Source organism: Scyliorhinus torazame, chromosome 18, assembly GCF_047496885.1.
Source record: "Scyliorhinus torazame isolate Kashiwa2021f chromosome 18, sScyTor2.1, whole genome shotgun sequence".
Lineage (NCBI taxonomy): Eukaryota > Metazoa > Chordata > Chondrichthyes > Carcharhiniformes > Scyliorhinidae > Scyliorhinus > Scyliorhinus torazame.
In genome coordinates this window covers 2,698,076-2,719,851 of record NC_092724.1, presented here as the reverse complement: position 1 = coordinate 2,719,851, position 21,776 = coordinate 2,698,076, and the positions used below count along the sequence as shown (strand labels likewise).

At 47.1% G+C, this 21,776-nt stretch overlaps 1 protein-coding gene across 2 annotated transcripts in view; it reads left to right on the top strand.

Annotated features, from left to right (window-relative positions):
- sbno2b (strawberry notch homolog 2b) overlaps positions 1-21,776 on the top strand; it is a 313,687-nt gene that overhangs the window by 197,158 nt on the left and 94,753 nt on the right. For both annotated transcript variants that reach the window (XM_072482059.1, XM_072482060.1), the window contains 5 exons: positions 3,416-3,553; positions 6,450-6,524; positions 14,435-14,531; positions 16,331-16,491; positions 20,439-20,572. In XM_072482059.1, the coding sequence (XP_072338160.1) occupies positions 3,416-3,553; positions 6,450-6,524; positions 14,435-14,531; positions 16,331-16,491; positions 20,439-20,572 (605 nt within the window). The remainder of the gene's footprint in view (positions 1-3,415; positions 3,554-6,449; positions 6,525-14,434; positions 14,532-16,330; positions 16,492-20,438; positions 20,573-21,776) is intronic.

The following is a 21,776-nucleotide window of genomic DNA, read 5'->3' as shown; positions in this document are numbered from 1 at the left end:
GAAACCCACGCACACACGGGGAGAACGTGCAGACTCCGCACAGACAGTGACCCAGTCGGGAATCGAACCTGGGACCCTGGAGCTGTGAAGAAATTGTGCTAACCACTATGCTACCGTGCTGCCCAATATGAGGGGTTAAATGGCCCAGTAATAAGGTGCTGGCATCTATCCCAGATCTTGATTCTCAGCTAATTGTGGCGGGGGGGGGGGGTTATGTTTCCGAGGGATAAGTTGTTTTCTTCATTTTCTCAGATCCACTGGGTCCACTCCCAAATTGACTGCTTCTCCCTGGAGTGGGGGGAGCGAGTTACTTGGCAAATATTATAGTGGATCATGCTCTGCATTTTGTGGACCTGATGTTGGAGCCCCGCGGGCCACTCTCAGAAACACCCGTGGAGACTGTCACGGTGTTGCTCACAGATAAGAGTTTTTGAGAGCGGGTATCCTCTGCCGTTGGGGAGTATGTTGGGTTCAGCAGGAACGAGGCGATCTTGCCGTCCACGCTCGGGGAGGCCCTGAAGACAGTGGTTGGGGGAGATGATCTCATTTAAGAGACATAGGGATAAATCTGGGAAGGTGGAGAAGCTGAAGCTGGTGGACGCCATTCTCGAGGTGATCTGCCAGTACTCGATTGCCCCGACGCTGGAGTTACTGGCGGACAGAATGAAGTTACAAATGGAGTTTGAGTTGTTGTCAACGTAAGGCGGTGACCCAGCTGCGTCACTTGAGGAGGACTTGCAATGAATATGGGGAGAAGGCCAGTCGTCTGTTGGTCACCAGCTGAGGAGGCAGGCAACCCACCGGAAGATCAGGGACACGGGTGGCGGGATACTTGCTGCCCCAGAGAAGGTTAATGAGGTGTTTGAGGCCTTCTACCGTAGGTTGAATGAGTCAGAGTCCCCGGTGGAGGGCTCATCAATGAGACAATTTTTGGATGGGTTGGCGTTCACGGAGGTGGGAACAGGAGAGATGCAGAAGTTGGAGACGCCGATTGGGCTGAAGTAGATCATGAGTTGTATTCGGTTAATGCAGACGGGCAAAGCATTGAATTTTACAAACTGTTTGCTGGTCAGTTGGTCCCACTTCTGCTGAATGTGTTTAATGATTCCGTGTCCCGGGGGCTGATCCCGGCCATGCTGACGCTTGTCGTCCGGAAGGACAAGGATTCCATGGAATGTCGGTCGTATCAGCCTATCTCATTGTTAAACGCTGACACTAAATTGTTGGCAATGAGATTGGAGCCCTGCCCACCTGGGATGATTTGGGCACAGCAGACTGGATTTGTTACGGACTGGCAGTTGTCGGCCGATATTAGGAGGGTTGATAAATGTTTTGTTATCATTACTTTGTTAAAATAAAAATGACAAACTGTTTGTATGATATAGTTAAGCCGTTGTATGTAAGAATTTGATGATGTTTGAAATAAAATATATATATTTTTTTAATGTTGTGTCGCTGCCCTCCTTCGGGACTGAGCCAGAGGAGATTATTTCGATGAATGTAGGGAAGGCTTTCGATAGGGTTGAGTGGAGGAACCTCTTTGAGACCCTGGGCCAGTTTCGCTTCAGGCTGAAATTTATTTAACGGATTAAACTTTTATACAGTGCCTCCACTACGAGTATGCCTACTAACGCCCTGAGCTCGGGTTATTTCCAACCGAACACAGGAATACAAGACAGGAGAGCCCATTATCCCCGCTGTTGTTTGCCATAGCAATCAAGCCGCTGGCCATTGCATTGAGGTTGCCTACTGGATGGAGGGGGATAGAGAAAACAGAGTCCGGTTTTGGGCGGGTTTAGTGGGTGTTTCCCAGCGCTAAAGCACCAAGAATGACCTCGCTAGTAAACGGGGTCTGCTTCTTTTTTGGGCCTTGGCAAGGAACACCCATTTCTTGCACTGACGAGCTGAACTCGTCAGTACAGGAATAGATCGAGACGCCATTTTTAAATTGCACCCCGATCTCTGATCCTCCCACCGTGGCCTCCAGACCTTTTCACCCCCCCACGCCCCGATTTACTAATTGAGGGTCCTTGAACCCTCCACACCCAATCTCATAAGGGCAGGGGGACCCTGGCCTGTTCCCCAGCATGGGCAGGATGCCATCTGGGTACCTTGGTCCTGGCAGTGCCCCTGCCAGGGTGTCCAGGTGTCACGGGAGTGCCAGGGTACCACCGTGCCTAGAGTCTGACCACCCTGGGCCCCCAATCGCCTGGGAGAACCCCCCAAGGTTCACATTTGTGGAAACCATTGCTAAGCGGTGGCAGGTCAGAGTCTCCGAGGCAATGCCGTTAGGTCCCGCGCCTCAGGTAACTCTGACACAAACATATTTACTGCACACTTAAAAACAGACTCACTGGCAGCACGGTGGTTAGCACTGCTGTCTCACGCCGCCGATGTCCCAGGTTCGATCCCGGCTCTGTGTCACTGTCCGTGTGGAGTTTGCACGTTCTCCCCGTGACTGCGTGGGTTTCACCCCCACAACCCAAAGGTGTGCAGGGTGGGAGGATTGGCCACGATAAAATTGCCCCTTAATTCGATTGTATTTGATGAATGTCACAAAGCAAAAATATGTTTGCGTGAATGGCAGTACCAAATCCACCAAAACAGGCCTGGCTGTACTAGAGCTGCAAAATAGACTACCATTTGCACGAGTCGTTTATGCAAGTGCCACAGGTATGGATCTATTCCTCAAAAATAAAATTGTGTGTGTTGGACACGGAAAGGTAATGTATTATGTAAGCGTGTTTTGTTATTAGTACATCAAGACTCTTCAGTATCATTTTCAGTCAGACTGCTCCACTTTCCTGAAATAATTATTTTGTCTGTGCGTTGGTATTTTAATTTTAGACTTACCGAACAATAAGCTTGTGTGAACTGGGTCATTAATTATTTGGAGTACTAGGGCAGCACAGTGGCGCAAGTGGTTAGCACGGTTGCCTCACGGCGCCGAGATCCCAGGTTCAATCCCGGCTCTGGGTCAGTGTCCGTGTGGAGTTTGCACATTCTCCCCGTGTTTGCGTGGGTTTCTCCCCCACAACCCAATGGTGTGCAGGGTAGGTGGATTGGCCACGATAAAATTGCTCCTTAATTCGAAAAAATGAATTGGGTACTGTTAAAAAAAAAAATTTAATATGGAAAACAAATCATGACGCCTCATCTTGCAAGGCATAACGAGCGTCGTAAATCGCGCAAGTTTTTAGACCGTATGACTCTTTTGAGCCTCGAAACGTTATCTCTGTCTCTCTCCACGGACACTGCCGGACCTGCTGAGTTTATCCAGCATTTTCTGTTTTTATTTCAGATTGCCAGCATCTGCAGTATTTTGTTTCTGCCATTTTAAAAAGTCTTGTTTAAGCATTCAGCAAGAAGTGTCACAATATTTACCTTTCGTTGATTTTTCAACTCTGTTTTTCAGGATTTCAATTGTATGGATGATAATTCCCTTTTCTCCTCACCTGATCCATCACTGTCTGATATTGCCGATACTGAGGATTTTAATCTGGATGTTCTTACTCCAAGTATTTGGGATCCAAGAATAGATTCGAATATCGAGGTCTGTGTTGAAAGGATATGATTGGATATATTTCACTGTTTATTTGGATGGTATAACTGGCAGATCAGTTACTGCTCTTTACTACTACCCAATAGAAATAATATTGTAATGCTCTTTTTAAAGAATCTGATAAGAATTTTGTTACACATGGTGTGGAGAGGAACTCCTTCCACTGGAACTAGAGCACAGGCTTACTTGCAACTTGAGGAAATTTTCATGGCTGGCCTCAATAGCACTCACTGTTAGTGGAATCAAAATACAGTATATAGAGCCACTGAGAGATTGCAGCATTTTCTCCCCCACTCATTTGATGCTAAACTTGTTCATGAAGTCACTCCTCTTTCTCTTTCTGCAGTTCACACTGGTACTCTTCTCCTTTCCCAGTGCACAGTTTACACTGCACAGACCCCCCCCCCCCAAGATTCCGACTACCCCCAGTTTAAATATGCATTGAGCCGTGTCTATCTCTGTATAATTGGGGGAAAGGAAATCATAGAATCATCATAATAATAATACTCGCTTATTGTCGCAAGTAGGCTTCAATGAAGTTACTGTGAAAAGCCCCTAGTCGCCACATTCCGGCGCCTGTTCGGCGAGGCCGGTACGGGAATTGAACCGTGCTGCTCGCCTTGTTCTGCATCACAGGCCAGCTGTTTAACCCACTGTGCTACACCAACCCCTAATCATAGCATTTACAGTGCAGAAGGAGGCCATTCAGCCCATCAATCTGTTAGAAAGAACACCCTACTTAAAGCCCACGCCTCCACCCTATCCCCGTAATCCAGTAACCCCACCTAACCGTTTGGACATTAAGGGCCAATTTAGCATGGCCAATCCATCTAACCAGCACATCTTTGGACTGTGAGCACTCAGAGGAAACCCACGCAGACATGAGGAGAACGTGCAAACTCTACACAGACAGTCACCCAAGGCCGGAATTGTACCTGGGGATCCTGGAGCTGTGAGGCAGCAGTGCTAACCAGTGCGCCACCATGCTGAGCAATTCAGGGATGATGTCAGAAAGCACCTGTTCACATAATGGTGATGGAAATCTGGAGTTCTCTCTGCCAAAGTGTTGTTCAAAACTGAGAATGCTAGGTTTTGTTAGACAAGAGTGTTCAGGATTATGGAACCAAAGCATACATATGGTGTTAAGATACAGATCACCCTTGATCTAATGGAATGCCGGAGCAAGCTGGATGACCTACACTTGTTCCTGTATTACTTCCCTTTGCTTGCTTTTCAAATGTTTACGTGTTGCTCTTGTCACTAGAGAGAGCTGGGGTCATTCCCTCTGATTAGTATCGGAGTGATGAAAGACATTATACAAATACTTTTGTTACATTTCTATATATATTAAGAATGAATCACTAAAGAGAACTTCACAGAAATAGAAGAATTGTCCCCGTTGTCTCCTAAATACGTTCATAAGATATAGGAGCAGAATTAGACCATTTGGCCCATCGAGTCTGCTCCGCCATTCGATCATGGCTAATATGTTTCTCATCTGCTACCTACAATGTTACAGACCAAGAGCTGGATTGCGAAATCAGCCAGAGCACCGCCTCCCTAGAACACATGACCTAGGAGCAGGAGTCGGCAATTTAGCCTCCCGAGCCTAACACCCTCAATGTGATCATGGCTGATCCAATCCTGGCCTCAACTCCACCATCCTGCCCGTTCTCCATGACCCTTCAACCCATTGCTCATTAAAAATCTGTCCAACTCCTCAAATTTACTGACTGTCCCTGTATCCACCGGACTCTGGGGTCGCAAATTCCACAGATTCACAACCCTTTGGGAGAAGTAGTTTTTCCTCAAATCTGTTTCGAATTTGCTACCTCTTATTCTGAGACTATGATCTCTCGTTCTAGAATGTTCCACAAGAGGAAGCATCAGCTCCACGTCTACTTTATCCAGAACTTTTAGCGTCTTGTATACCTCAATGAGATCTCCCCTCATTCTTCAAAACTCTAGAGAGAATCGGCCTAAACTGTTCGATCTCTCTTCACACGACAAACCCCTCATCTCTGGAACAATCTAGTGAACCTCCTCTGAACTGCCTCCAATGCCGCTACAAATTCCTCAAATAAGGGGACCAAAACTGCACATTTCTCCAGGTGTGGTCTCACCAATGCCTTGTATAGTTCCTTACCTTTATATTCTATTCCTTTAGTTATAACTGCCAACATTCCATTTGCTCTCCTTGTTATCTTTTATTTTATTTTATTTTCATGTACTTAATGATCTGCTGAGCTGCTTGCAGAAAAAAACTTTTCACTGTACCTCGGTACACGTGACAATAAATAAAATCCAATATCCGCTGCGCCTGCAAGCTCATTTTCTATGACTCATGCACACGGACCCCCAAGATCTCTCTGCATCGGAGCTCCCCAAAGTCTCTCCCCATTTGGATAAGAAGTTGCCTTTCCATTTTTTCGACCAAAATGCATGAGCTGACTTTTACTGGGATATAATTATAAAGGTGCCAACAGCTATCCTAAACCTTTCATCGTTCTAGACCATTCTTCATGTCAGACTGAGACAGAGTGTTGGAAAAATACATGATCATGGAGAGTATCTCCACTGCCACTGACCCAGTTTTGAACTGATAGTCACAAAAACTCTTTTTTTCCCCAGCAGAATTGACGTGTGAGATCTTGCTTATACCATATTTCTTCATTTTTTTGAAAAGAATTCATAAGTGAAATAGATTGGCAATTTGTTTGAGTTTTTAAAATTAATTTGTGGGACGTGGGCATCGCTGGCTCAGCCAGCATTTGTGGGACGTGGGCATCGCTGTCTAGGCCAGCGTTTATTGCCCATCTCAGGGGGTATTTAAGAGTTAACCACATTGTTATTATTTGGCGGACTGCTGCCTGTTTGTGTTTTACAGCTTGCACACAGATTTTCACCATGTCTGTCGTTTCCAACTCATCTGCAAATCACCAACAGACCTCCCCTCTTTCAGGTATTTTTGCTGTCATGATCTAGCATTTGCATTCCAGAGTGTAATATGCTCGCCTTTTGGGAAGTTTTAGTTTAGTTGAAAAATATATTTGCCGCTAGAAACCTGGGGCGAAATTCTCCCCCAACGGCGGGATGTCCGCCGAATGGCGCCAAAGACGGCGCCAATCAGACGGGCATCGCGCCGGCCCAAAGGTGCGGAATGCTCCGCATCTTTGGCGGCCTAGCCTCAACATTGAGGGACTAGGCCGACGCCGGAGGGATTTCCGCCCCGCCAGCTGGCGGAAATGGCGTTTGTTGCCCCGCCATCTGGCGCGGAAATGCGCCGCATGCGCGGGAGCGTCAGCGGCCGCTGTCAGTTTCCCGGCGCATGCGCGGGAGCGTCAGCGGCCGCTGTCAGTTTCCCGCGCATGCGCAGTGGGGAGAGTCTCTTCCGCCTCCGCCATGGTGGAGGCCGTAGCGGAGGCGGAAGGGAAAGAGTGCCCCCACGGCACAGGCCCGCCCGCGGATCGGTGGGCCCCGATCGCGGGCCAGGCCACCGTGGGGGCACCCCCCAGGGTCAGATCGCCCCGTGCCCCCCCCCAGGACGCTGGAGCCCGCCCACGCCGCCTGGTCCCGCCGGTAAATACCAGGTTTGATTTACGTCAGCGGGACAGGCAATTCCTGGGCGGGACTTCGGCCCATCCGGGCCGGAGAATCCAGCGGGGGGTCCCACCAACCGGCGCGGCCCGATTCCCGCCCCCGCCCAATCTCCGGTACCGGAGACTTCGGCGGGGGCGGGATTCACGGCGGCCAACGGCCATTCTCCGACCCGGCGGGGGGGTCGGAGAATGACGCCCCTGGTCAGGGGCAACCAATTGGATCAAATTTTCCTTGGTGATTTATTTTTCACAGAATTGGCCAGAATAAGCGATTATTATTGTTATTATTGTTATTATTATTAGATGGCTGACCAGTATTATGAAAGGAGCACTAGGGCCGTGGTCAGCTTGCATTGCTGTTTGAGTCTGAATACGGTCACACAGTGTACCCTGCTAAATGTTACAAAGCAGAACTGGGTAGATCCGTGGGCAGCACAGTAGCGTTGTGGATAGCACAATTGCTTCACAGCTCCAGGGTCCCAGGTTCGATTCCGGCTTGGGTCTCTGTCTGTGCGGAGTCTGCACATCCTCCCCGTGTGTGCGTGGGTTTCCTCCGGGTGCTCCGGTTTCCTCCCACAGTCCAAAGATGTGCAGATTAGGTGGATTGGCCATGATCAATTGCCCTTAGTGTCCAAAATTGCCCTTAGTGTTGGGTGGGGTTACTGGGTTATGGGGATAGGGTGGAGGTGTTGACCTTGGGTAGGGTGCTCTCTCCAAGAGCCAGTGCAGACTCGATGGGCCGAATAGCCTCCTTCTGCACTGTAAATTCTATGATCCCATCATGCTAAACAATGCATTAGGATATTGTCATGGCCCTGAAAAATGTTGGCAGGATCTAAGAAAGCTTTCAGGGGGAAGGGAAAATGTAGAAAGACGATAAAGAACAGGAAGAAAAGAAAAGTCAATAAAAGTCAACCATAGGAGACAAAAATAGAAAAATGTTAAAATAAATCCGTTAGTCTGTAAATGCTTGGATGTTACTTTTTCCTTGCAAACTCTTGACAGCTGCTGACACTTATCATGTGATAGACCTTCAAAGAAAGCTGACACACGCCTAGCACTGTTCCAGATAAGGAGCTGGATTCTCCGCTGTCAGGATTCTGCATTTCGCCGGCAGCCCTTGGGATTTCCCGACGGCGTGGGGCTGCCCACAATGGGAAACCGCGTTGGCCGGCTGGCGAGACGGAGAATCCCGACAGGGATTTCTGGTGCAGCGGGATGGAGAATCTTGCCCAAAGTCTCTTAACAAATCTTATACCGACTTCCGGGTGCGGCGATGACCAGCTGAGTCGCACGTTTCGGCAGCTCCCTGTGAAACGGACTTTTGGGCTCTTGATAGGAGCCCCAACGGCAATTTTGACGGCTAAAAACACTGTGCGGTAAACCAGAAGGGAATCCCCCCTGGATACGGATGGAAAAAGGAGGAGAGAGTGGCCGGATTGCAGTGGATCCTTTAGAACAGCGGCAAGGAAGGCAAGCAAAAACCAAGATGGCATCAGAAGGTGGCAGTTTAACATGGGGCCTTGAACAACAAGAGTTCTTGAAATGCTGTGTGGAAGAGATAAAAAAGGAAATGAAGAAAGAGCTGTTGGCCCCGATACTACAGGCGATCGAAGGGCTAAAGGAGGAACAAAAGACCCAGGAGCGGGAGCTTCGGGTCGTGAAGGCAAAGGCAGCCGAGAATGAGGACGACATACAGGGCCTGGTGGTGAAGACGGAGACGCAGGAGGCACATCAGAAACGATGTGTGGAAAGGTTGGAGGCACTGGAAAACAACGCAAGGAGGAACAACCTGAGGATTCTTGGTCTTCCTGAAGGTGTGGAGGGAGCGGACGTCGGGGCATATGTGAGCACGATGCTGCACTCGTTAATGGGAGCGGAGGCCCCGGCGGGTCCGTTGGAGGTGGAGGGAGCATATCGAGTGATGGCGCGAGGACCGAGAGCAGGAGAAATTCCCAGAGCCATAGTGGTGAGATTCCTCCGTTTTAAGGATAGAGAAATGGTCCTTAGATGGGCGAAGAAAACTCGGAGCAGTAAATGGGAGAACGCGGTGATCCGCGTTTATCAAGACTGGAGTGCGGAGGTGGCGAGAAGGAGGGCGAGCTTCAATCGGGCCAAGGCGGTGCTTCATAAAAAGAAGATAAAATTTGGAATGCTGCAACCGGCAAGACTGTGGGTCACATATCGAGGGAGGCACCACTACTTTGAGACGGCGGATGAAGCGTGGACTTTTATTGTGGAAGAAAAACTGGAATGAGCGGGTTATTAAAAAGAACGTTCGAACAAAGTGGTGGGGCGAATGTGGGGGGCAAAGAGGGGTTTTATGTACTAATCCTGCGATGTGGTAACTTTTCTCTCTCCCACAGGTGGTGATGGGGGGAGGAGGGGAGGTGGAGGAGATGGGGCGTTGGCCATTGGGGGCGGGGCCAAGGGAGAAGCGCGGGCTTGGTTCCCGCGCTATGATAATCATGGCGGGAATAGAGAAGCAGGAAGGAGGGGGCGTCGCACGGTGCGAGCCGAGGTCACGGGGGGAAGCCGAGGTCAGCCAGAGTTTGCTGACTTCTGGGAGCAACATGGGGGGAGTAATTACGCTAGCGGGGGATCGAGCGGGGGGGGTGGGAGGGGGGAATTACTGGGTTGCTGCTGCTGGGGAGAGGGGGGAGCTGGTATGGGAGAGGATGGGCGGGGGGGCACCGCCTGGGGGAGATACAGCTGCGTGGGAACTGGGTGAGGAGCTGGAAAAAGGTGATGGCTAATCGACAAGGGGGGGGGGTAGGAAGCCCCCCAACTCGGCTGATCACGTGGAACGTGAGAGGGCTGAACGGGCCGATAAAGAGGGCACGGGTACTCGCACACCTTAAGAAACTTAAGGCAGATGTGGTTATGTTACAGGAAACACACCTGAAACTGATAGACCAGGTTAGGCTACGCAAAGGATGGGTGGGGCAGGTGTTCCATTCGGGGCTAGATGCGAAAAACAGGGGGGTGGCTATATTAGTGGGGAAGCGGGTAATGTTCGAGGCAAAGACTATAATGGCGGATAACGGGGGCAGATATGTGATGGTGAGTGGCAAACTACAGGGGGAGACGGTGGTTTTGGTAAACGTATATGCCCCGAACTGGGATGATGCCAATTTTATGAGGCGGATGCTAGGACGCATTCCGGACCTAGAGATGGGAAAGTTGATAATGGGGGGAGATTTTAATACGGTGTTGGAACCAGGGCTGGATAGGTCGAAGTCCAGGACTGGAAGGAGGCCGGCAGCAGCCAAGGTGCTTAAAGATTTTATGGAGCAGATGGGAGGTGTAGACCCGTGGAGATTTAGCAGACCTAGGAGTAAGGAGTTCTCGTTTTTCTCCTATGTCCATAAAGTCTACTCGCGAATAGACTTTTTTGTGTTGGGTAGGGCATTGATCCCGAAGGTGAGGGAAACGGAGTATACGGCTATAGCCATTTCGGATCACGCTCCACACTGGGTGGACTTGGAGATAGGGGAGGAAACAGGAGGGCGCCCACCCTGGAGAATGGACATGGGACTAATGGCAGATGAGGGGGTGTGTCTAAGGATGAGGGGGTGCATTGAAAAGTACTTGGAACTCAATGATAATGGGGAGGTCCAGGTGGGAGTGGTCTGGGAGGCGTTGAAGGCGGTGGTTAGAGGGGAGCTGATATCAATAAGGGCACATAAAGGGAAGCAGGAGAGTAAGGAACGGGAGCGGTTGCTGCAAGAACTTTTGAGGATGGACAGACAATATGCGGAAGCACCGGAGGAGGGACTGTACAGGGAAAGGCAAAGGCTACATGTAGAATTTGACTTGCTGACTACAGGCACTGCAGAGGCACAATGGAGGAAGGCACAGGGTGTACAGTACGAATATGGGGAGAAGGCGAGCAGGTTGCTGGCACACCAATTGAGGAAAAGGGGAGCAGCGAGGGAAATAGGGGGAGTGAGGGATGAGGAAGGAGAGATGGAGCGGGGAGCGGAGAGAGTGAATGGAGTGTTCAAGACATTTTATAAAAAATTATATGAAGCTCAACCCCCGGATGGGAGGGAGAGAATGATGGGCTTCTTGGATCGGCTGGAATTTCCCAAGGTGGAAGAGCAGGAAAGGGTGGGACTGGGAGCACAGATCGAGGTAGAAGAAGTGGTGAAAGGAATTAGGAGCATGCAGGCGGGAAAGGCCCCGGGACCGGATGGATTCCCAGTCGAATTCTATAGAAAATATGTGGACTTGCTCGCCCCGGTACTGACGAGGACCTTTAATGAGGCAAAGGAAAGGGGACAACTGCCCCCGACTATGTCTGAAGCAACGATATCGCTTCTCTTAAAGAAGGAAAAGGACCCGCTACAATGCGGGTCCTATAGACCTATTTCCCTCCTAAATGTAGATGCCAAGGTCCTGGCCAAGGTAATGGCAATGAGAATAGAGGAATGTGTCCCGGGGGTGGTCCACGAGGACCAAACTGGGTTTGTGAAGGGGAGACAGCTGAACACGAATATACGGAGGTTGTTAGGGGTAATGATGATGGCCCCACCAGAGGGAGAAACGGAGATAGTAGTGGCGATGGATGCCGAGAAAGCATTTGATAGAGTGGAGTGGGATTATTTGTGGGAGGTGTTGAGGAGATTTGGTTTTGGAGAGGGGTATGTTAGATGGGTGCAGCTGTTGTATAGGGCCCCAGTGGCGAGCGTGGTCACGAATGGACGGGGATCTGCATATTTTCGGCTCCATAGAGGGACAAGGCAGGGATGCCCTCTGTCCCCATTATTGTTTGCACTGGCGATTGAGCCCCTGGCGATAGCGTTGAGGGGTTCCAAGAAGTGGAGGGGAGTACTTAGGGGAGGAGAAGAGCACCGGGTATCTTTGTATGCGGACGATTTGCTACTATACGTGGCGGACCCGGCGGAGGGGATGCCAGAAATAATGCGGATACTTGGGGAGTTTGGGGATTTTTCAGGGTATAAATTGAACATGGGGAAAAGTGAGTTGTTTGTGGTGCATCCAGGGGAGCAGAGTAGAGAAATAGAGGACCTACCGCTGAGGAAGGTAACAAGGGACTTTCGTTACCTGGGGATCCAGATAGCTAAGAATTGGGGCACATTGCATCGGTTAAATTTAACGCGGTTGGTGGAACAGATGGAGGAGGATTTCAAGAGATGGGATATGGTATCCCTGTCAATGGCAGGGAGGGTGCAGGCGGTTAAGATGGTGGTCCTCCCGAGATTCCTCTTTGTGTTTCAGTGCCTCCCGGTGGTGATCACGAAGGCTTTTTTTAAAAGGATTGAAAAGAGCATCATGGGTTTTGTGTGGGCCGGGAAGATCCCGAGAGTGAGGAAGGGATTCTTACAGCGTAGCAGGGATAGGGGGGGGCTGGCACTACCGAGCCTAAGTGAGTATTATTGGGCCGCTAATATTTCAATGGTGAGTAAGTGGATGGGAGAGGAGGAGGGAGCGGCGTGGAAGAGATTAGAGAGGGCGTCCTGTAGGGGGACTAGCCTACAGGCTATGGTGACAGCCCCATTGCCGTTCTCACCGAGGAACTACACCACAAGCCCGGTGGTGGTGGCTACACTGAAGATTTGGGGACAGTGGAGACGGCATAGGGGAAAGACTGGAGCCTTGGGGGGGTCCCCGATAAGAAACAACCATAGGTTTGCCCCGGGGGGAATGGATGGGGGATATGGAATGTGGCAAAGAGCAGGAATAACGCAACTGAAAGATCTATTTGTGGATGGGAAGTTCGCGAGTCTGGGAGCGCTGACCGAGAAATATGGGTTGCCCCAAGGGAATGCATTCAGGTATATGCAACTGAGGGCTTTTGCGAGGCAACAGGTGAGGGAATTCCCGCAGCTCCCGACACAAGAGGTGCAGGACAGAGTGATCTCAAAGACATGGGTGGGGGATGGTAAGGTGTCAGATATATATATGGAAATGAGGGACGAAGGGGAGACTATGGTAGATGAACTAAAAGGGAAATGGGAAGAAGAGCTGGGGGAGGAGATCGAGGAGGGGCTGTGGGCAGATGCCCTAAGCAGGGTAAACTCGTCGTCCTCGTGTGCCAGGCTAAGCCTGATTCAGTTTAAGGTATTACACAGGGCACATATGACTGGAGCACGGCTCAGTAAATTTTTTGGGGTGGAGGATAGGTGTGCGAGGTGCTCGAGAAGCCCAGCGAATCATACCCATATGTTTTGGTCATGCCCGGCACTACAGAGGTTTTGGATGGGGGTGACAAAGGTGCTTTCAAAAGTAGTAGGAGTCCGGGTCGAACCAAGCTGGGGGTTGGCTATATTTGGGGTTGCACAAGAGCCGGGAGTGCAGGAGGCGAGAGAGGCCGATGTTTTGGCCTTTGCGTCCCTAGGCAGCAGCAGCAGCCCAGGATCGGGGGGGGGGGGGGGGGGGGGAGGAGGAGGAACCAGAAGGACTCTCAGGGTTGTTAATATATACTGTATAGTATGTATAGGTCGTTGCTACAGATAATTATATATTGGACTGTTAAATTATATTTTTGGAGAGTGTTACTTGTGACAAGGCAGTTGCCAATTAGGGCTAGTTTTCATTTTTGTTATTTATTATTTATTCATTTTTTGTTTATAAAATAGGTCATTGTTATTTGTGTTGTTATAATATTGTGTAAAGGATGCACAATGTACTGTGTTGGTTGACCAAAAATTTTCAATAAAATATTTAATAAAAAAAAACAAATCTTATACCGAATTGTTCACAACATGAAGTCCATTAACCTTTTGATTCCATTTATTCATTAATACCATTTAACTGAAACACCTTGCAAAGATTGTCCCCCAGTTCCCCACATTAGAACTACCAGGTTTCAAGCTACCTGGGAAAGAACGGACTGTATTGAAGAATTTCAGAGCATAGGGAGGCAAATATGGCCATTTTGCAAACTTCTGGAAGATGAAAGGTACAATGTGACTGCAGACACCAATCACAAACTCTGATCGACATTGCAAATCAGTGCCTGCTTTGACTGTTCGCTTGGGATAATTCAGACTTAAACTCGGCCATGCTCAAAACTGCTCATCAGACTGGACTTTGTTATTTGTCATCTACAATGCCATATTACCCGGCATTAAAGTAGAAATAATACATGTGTTATATTTGACACGTTCCTTGTTTTGTAAACTTGCCAGTGAGCTAATTGTTCAATGTGTGACAGACTAATATGACAGCTAACAAAATAAGTTTTGCTGTATCACAGTAGATTTTCCACATTTGAGTGGCCCTAACACTTCTAATTCTCTTACAGACCCACCCACAACCAGAAGAGGAAGAAGAAGCTGAAGATGAGGAGCCAGAAGAATTGGGACATGCTGAAACATATGCAGAATATGTACCTTCCAAATGTATGTAATGCAAATAGTTGTGGGGTAATTTATCTCAGTAAATTTGTGAGGTACTTGCAGTTATCATGTTTGGTTACCAACCACTCTGTCCTGCCCAAAGAAGAGGCCATGAAATTGATTTTTTGGAATAAAGTTAAGCTTTTCTGAGCTTTAATTTAGAGACAAATTTGATAGTTTAGATATTAACTTTTGCCTTTTGAATATCTTTCCTAATCCACCTAAGTGGCACTGCTCCATGATTCCATTCCTATTTTCCACAATGCTTCCAATGGCTTCTCCTGTCTCCCCTCATCCATCTCTGTAGTAGCCAGTGGCTTTACCCTGGTTCCCCTTCTCTTGATTACGTATATGATTCCCTTAAGGCAATATCCTCCAGAGACATTGGGTGGAATTCTCCCAACCCAGCCCACAGCGGGTTTGGTGATGGGCGGATGTGGTGATATTGGCAGGAGCCAAAATGTTGGAAACCCACTAGCTTTAAATCACGTTGCAATTCTCCCAATGGCGGGTCGCTCTTCCTGCTTCCAGGTGGAGCAAACACCATTTGCATTCATTCGAATCTCATGAATGCTTATTAAAACAGCTGCCATCAGGCCTTCCAATCTTGCGCCTTGCCAGCAGGAATTTACGTTGGCATCAAACCTAAATCTCTCAGGTGAGCTGGAGAGAGCGATTTGAATGTGTTGGACTGATATCTTAATATGACGCTGGGCCCTTTGAACCACCAACTGAGGACAAGTGGGCGAAACAGCTGCCAGCCTGCCAAGGGAGTCTGAGGGGGACTGGCTTGTGCATAATTAATTAGCTTCCCAACTCTGAACCTGGCGTGGGATCCTGCCATTCTGGTCAGCCGGATGGATGCCGCCAGAGCCACCCGCCATTGCAATAGTCTCAAAATGGGCCCATTGAGGCAGCTTTTTCCACTTGTGCATGGATAACATTTAGCTCCTTCCTTTCTTACTCCTTCCATTGACCTCAAAACTGTTGTCATTTTAATTGCTTATCTGACATTTAAGACCTGAATGAATCATTAAAACTCTCTGACATTCTCAAAGCTGTTGATTCAGTTTTCCATAAACCCTTAGGCATTCAGCTTAATCAAATTTCCTGCACTCATTAAAGAGTAGTATCTAAAAGTGTGGATCCCTAACATATTGTTCAACTGTAAGCTTCGCTTCCTACCCCATATCTGACTCTTCAATGCCAACCGTCGACTTCTGCTGAATCACTGAATTTCAGCCCACCTCCTATTCTGCTCACCAATGCCCTGGTTTCCTTAATACTTCATTTTTCCAATAGCTTCCTCACTCCCACATTTTGCAAAATATAAATCACCTAGAATGCCATGCAGACCTCCATCATAACTGTCCTGCATGAGCCATCCTTACTCCCCATACCCCAGGAAATCAATTTTTACATTATTGTCCTTACCTTAGGATCATGGTTTTGCCTGAGCTTTCCAATAATTCCACTCATGCTTTCCTGTAAATATGCTCCGCTCTTCTGTTAGTTTAACTCCTTGTTCTCTGCACCACCTTCAATGACTACTATTTTAACTACTATTTTTCTGCTCTTTGGAACCCTCTCCTTCGACGTTTGTCCCTTGTTTAACACTCTTTCTACTGTAGAAACTTACTAAATGTACAAATGTAAATTGGTGTTGTAAAGCAAGTTCAGAACTTACTTTTAATGATCCGGCTATTAAATTGGCTTATTGAATTTGACTGCTGTTTGATGCATTGAATTTGACTGCGGTTTTAAAAGTGGAAATAACTATGATAATATATTTTCATATGTAGCTAAAATTGGAAAAAACCATCCAGACAAAGTGGTTGAAACGAGTACTTTGTCAAGTGTGCCACCTCCAAACATCAGATACACCCTTTGCCTTCCTGAATTGACAATTTCACAAGGTTCTTTGTCTGCACTACAACTAGAAGCAATAATTTATGCATGTCAGGTATGTTTATTTGCTGCTTTTCCTTGGATTAGCTGTAAGAACACTGTGGCTGCTCTGTGGTTACAGATTGATAATAAAATATTAAAATCTCAAAATATGATTCAAACATCATTGTTTATACATTCGATCTCAGTATAAAGGTGACCCTGGTACGGCCACATTTGCTACCATTCCTAGTTGTCCTAAGAAGGTACTGTGCCTCTTGTTTTGTTGCAACTACAGTTTTAAAGTACTAAATTATGAATCAGGCAAAGAGGGCAGGATTCTCCATTTGGGAGAGCATGTTCTCCCACCGCTAAATTGTGTTTGTGCTGGGAATGCAAATCCAGAAGCAATTCCCTATCCCTTGCCATGCAAATTTCTGCATGGTGAGGATTGCGAGGGAATCCTTCCTGAATCCCACTATCGGGCCACCATTTTGAGCGGGCGGCGGAATAGCGGGATCAGGTGGCTGGGACCCCCCCCACCATCACCAGCACAGGATTGCCTGGGTCACCCCACCCCCTTGGACACCCCCAAGGGTGACCCAACCCCCCACCCCTCCATAAGAGAGACTCCCACTACCAGAGACCCTCCAAATACAGAGACCCTTCCCATTGTAGAGACCTTGGCCTAGAAGCCTGGAGGTCTGTATAACGGAGGGTTTTCTGGTGGGGGGTCTCTCTTATAGGGGGGGGGTCTCCGGTGCGGTTGGTGTGGGCAGGATTTGCATTGTTGGGGAGGGTGGCCCTCCAATAGACTTTGGGGGCAACTCCCTTAAAACGTTAACCCCTGCCCCACTGCATCAGGGCCACACTGGCAAATACCTGCACCAATTCTTGCCCATGTGAATCCGGGCCCAGAAGGCTGGAGATTCACGCAGGCTTGGGCTAAATGGTGCCCAGCCCACTAATAGAATGCATCTTCCTGCTGGCACTGGTAGGAACTTCAATGCCGCTGCCAGCGGGAGACAGAGCATCATTTTTTTGCCCGGTGCTAGATCCTCCGCCACATCGGAAACTCCATTGCAGGCGGCGGAGAATACTGACCATGGTGTTTGACCAAAGTCATATAGAAGCGTGGCTGGTTCGTTATCCTGAAGAATATTAGTGAACGAGTTGGGTTTTTTCCAGCAACCTAGCAGCTTTCCTGTTAATTATTTCTGCTACCAGCTGCCTAATTAATTTATTTAATTATATTCTACACCCTGTTAAATGTTTCATGCAAAAGGCTTGCAAAACAGCCAGCAAAAAAAAAAAAACTTTTTGTGGCCTCATTTAAAATGGAATTTGTTGCCCAAGCGTTCTGCATATGCTTGCGGATACAGAACCTGAACAGGCACTGACAGTGCACAAGCCAGTCCCTTAAATAATGAACTTCTATTCAGAGACCCTATTTGAAACAGACTATTTAAATTATGAATTTAACAGCATTAGTACAATGTCTGGTTCGAATAGATTCATTCTAGTTGGTAAATAGAGGGCATATATTTAGAATTAATTATTGATTAGCAAGTTTGCAGATGACACTAAGATAGGTGGAGTTGCAGATAGTGAAGAGGACTGTCAGAGAATACAGCAGAATATAGATAGATTCGAGAGTTGGGCAGAGAAATGGCAGATGGAGTTTAATCCTGACAAATGCCAGGTGATGCATTTTGGAAGATCAAATTCAGAACCCTTTGGAGCATTGACATACAGAGGGATCTGGGCGTTCAGGTCCATAGTTCCATGAAAGTGGCAATGCCGGTGGATAAGGTGGTCAAGAAGACATACGGCAAGCTTGCCTTCATAGGCCGGGGCATTGAGTACAATAGTTGGCAGGTCATGTAAGTTGTACAAAACTTTAGTTAGGCCACATTTGGAATATTGCATGCAGTTCTGGTCACCACACTACCAGAAGGACGTGGATGCTTTGGAGAGAATGCAAAGAAGGCTTACCAGGATGCTGCCTGGACTGAAGGGTGTTAGCTATGAGGAAAGGTTGAATAAACTCGGATTGTTTTCGTGGAAAGACAGAGGCTGAGGGGAGACCTGATTGAGGTCTACAAAATTACGAGAGGTATAGACAGGGTGAATAGTCAGAAGCTTTTTCCCAGGGTAAAACAAGAGGGCACAGGTTCAAGGTGAGAGGGGGAAAGTTTAGGGATGATGTGCGGGGAAAGTTTTTCACGCAGAGGGTGGTGGGTACCTGGAATACGGTGCCAGTGGAGGTGGTGGAGTCAGGCACGTAAGCAACATTTAAGATGTATATTGATAGACACACGAACGGGCGGGGAATGGAGTGATACAGAATGTTTGGGCAATAAGTAGTAGGTCTAAATAAGGAATCTGGATCGGTGCAGGCTTGGTGGGCCGAAGGGCCTGTTCCTGCAGTGTAATGTTCTTTGTTCTAAAATAGATTTGGAGACATTTTTGTACAGTGTTTTGCTGGGCGCGATTTAACAGAAATGAAACAGAATCCCATTTTGGGTGGGTTTAGCAGGGTGTTTCCCAGCACTTGCAGCGCCGATAGCGGCCTTGCTATTAAACGGGACTCTGCTTCATTTTGGGCCTTGGTGAGGAACGCCACGCTGAGGCTGCACTGAGGCTCACTTCCTGCACTAACCAGCTTAGCTCACCAATGCAGGAAGATATTTGAACGCAAATTTCAGCTTGCTGCAGAGGCATAAAACTGGAGTGCATTTTGAATTGAATGGAAATTAGGGGTTGTCGGCGACATAGTGGTAATTTCACTGGGATAGTGACCCAGAGTTCTGGTGACATAAATCCAAGTTCCACTGCAGCTGGTGGAATTATAAATCTGGAATTGAAAGCTAGTCTCAGTAATGGTGACCTTGAGACTATCATCAATTGTTCTGGTTCACTAATATCCTTTTGGGAAGGAAATCTGCCGTCCTTACCTGGTCTGGCCTACATGTGACTCCAGACCCACAGAAATGACTTGACTCCCCTCTGAAATGGCCCTGCAAGCCACTCCGTTCAAGGGCAATTACAGAGGGGTAATGAATGCTGGCTCTGCCAGCGAGCTTCACATTCCATGAAAGAATAAAGTTAAGAATGAAATTTGTGTAGGTTTCTGCGACGGATAGCTGATCTGCAACAACAATATTTCACCCAGGTGGCAAGTGTTTTTTTCAGTCTATTTTTTTTTTAAACTGCAAGCCCAATGACATTGTAGTGGAACGGACAACAAAAAAGATACAAAAATTAATTGCAGTAGAGTTAATTTAACTTCAATAAATTCAGGCACTAACTTTGGGTACTTCAATGATATTGTGAGCACAGCTTTGTGCTAATTTATCCATCTCGCTATTTGGCATGGTAAATCCACCAAACTGGTAGCCCCACCAATGTCATTAGCTTTCACTTAAGCAGAAGAAATTGCAGGAATACAGTATTGAAGTGCATAATTATTTTAATTAATTTTAATTTTACAATTATATTGATGGTTTAATCTTTAAAATGCAACAATTATGCAGTGGGTTGTGGTGAAGAGTTACTTTATTGTTTTTTCATTTTCCTCCGAAGGCACTAACTCATGTTGGGATCTGGTTCAACAAGTGCCAGCGTCCCACTGGTACCTGGGCCAAGTAGGCAATCCTCATGTGTGCACCTTGACTGTGAGTTTTGCCTGGCAATTCAACCACAGAGCTATCATAGCCAAGCCTGATCCTGTCACTCACAACATCCACCCATGCATGATTTCTAGTAAAGGTCATCGGATAGCAATCGGGGTGAAAATACTGACGTAGTTTCCTTCTGATTGCAGTACCCCGATTGCTATTCTGACTAAGATCAGTTAAGTCATACACACTAAGGAAAATCTGGGACCCAGTCATTTGTATGACTCTACCATATTTGGTAGTGCATTTATCCATTGAGCCATTGCAAAGGTTTATTTAAATACTACCATTGGGTTACTATTGTGGGATGCAACAAAATCATGTTTCTTTAATATCTTTATAGCAACATGAAATCCTGTTGGAAAATAACCATCGTGCAGGGTTTCTCATTGGTGATGGGGCTGGTGTTGGAAAGGGAAGAACTGTAGCTGGTATTATTTATGAAAATTACATAAAGGGCAGAAAGAAGTCATTGTGGTAAGTATAGAGTAATTACAGCATGTGTACACAAGTGGCCTTTTATATATTTGAGAATAAAACTTTGACTGAATACTAGGAGCTAGTACCTAAAATTTTCCCCATTATAAAGTTATTTTGGTTAAACTCTAAAAATTAAACCTTAAAATTAAAAATTATTATTCATCATTTCTTTATTTCTTAAATATCTAAAATATGAACAATCTATACACCGTGTATTAGGGGAGGCAGTGGCGTAGTGATATTATAGCTGGACTAGTAATCCAGAAACCCAGCATCATGCTCTGGGGTCCCGGGTTCCAACCTTTCCATAGCAGATGGTGAAATTTGAATTCTGTTTTAAAATAAATTTAGAGTACCCAATTATTTTTTTTCCAATTAAGGGTCAATTTAGTGTGGCCAATTCACCTAGCCTGCACACCTTTGGGTTGTGCAAAGAGACCCACGCAGACACGGGGAGAATGTGCAAACTCCACACGGACAGTGACCCGGGGCCGGGATTGAACCCGGGTCCTCAGAGGCTTAGGCAGCAGTGCTAACCACTGGGCCACCGTGCCGCCTGATGAAATTTGAATTTAATAAAAATCTGGAATTAAGAAGCCATTGACCAATGGTGACCATTGTCGATTGCCATAAAAACCCACCTGGTTCACTAGTCTCCTTGAGAGAAGGAAATCTGTCATTCTCACCTGGTCTGGCCTACATGTGACTCCAGATCCACAGCAATGAGGTTGACTCTTAAGTGCCCTCAGGGAAGGGCAATAAACACTGACCCAGCCAGCGACGCTCCCATCCCATGAATGAATAAAAAGAAACTGATACATCTCCTGTCAGAAAAGGGTTCATTTTGGAACAAATTAATCTGTTTTATGACATGTAATTCATTGATTGCCCCATTCTTTACCTTATCATTTCATTGAAAGAATTCTGTAATCACAAACGTATTTTACACCCTGTAGCTCGTGACACAGAATACGCTTAGAAATCTTAACTGAATGATGGAATAATCTGAATGACAGTCTCGTGTCCTGTGCATCCAGTGCCTGCAAATAGTGTTTGTAATATCTGTGTGTGTATGGGAAATAAATAATAAAATGCTGGATGACAAATGTAGGTTACAAAAAAATTGAAACTAATTAAAATGTACTGTTGAAATGTCATGTCAAACGGTGTGTTAATCGGATTCAATATTATCATGTTATAG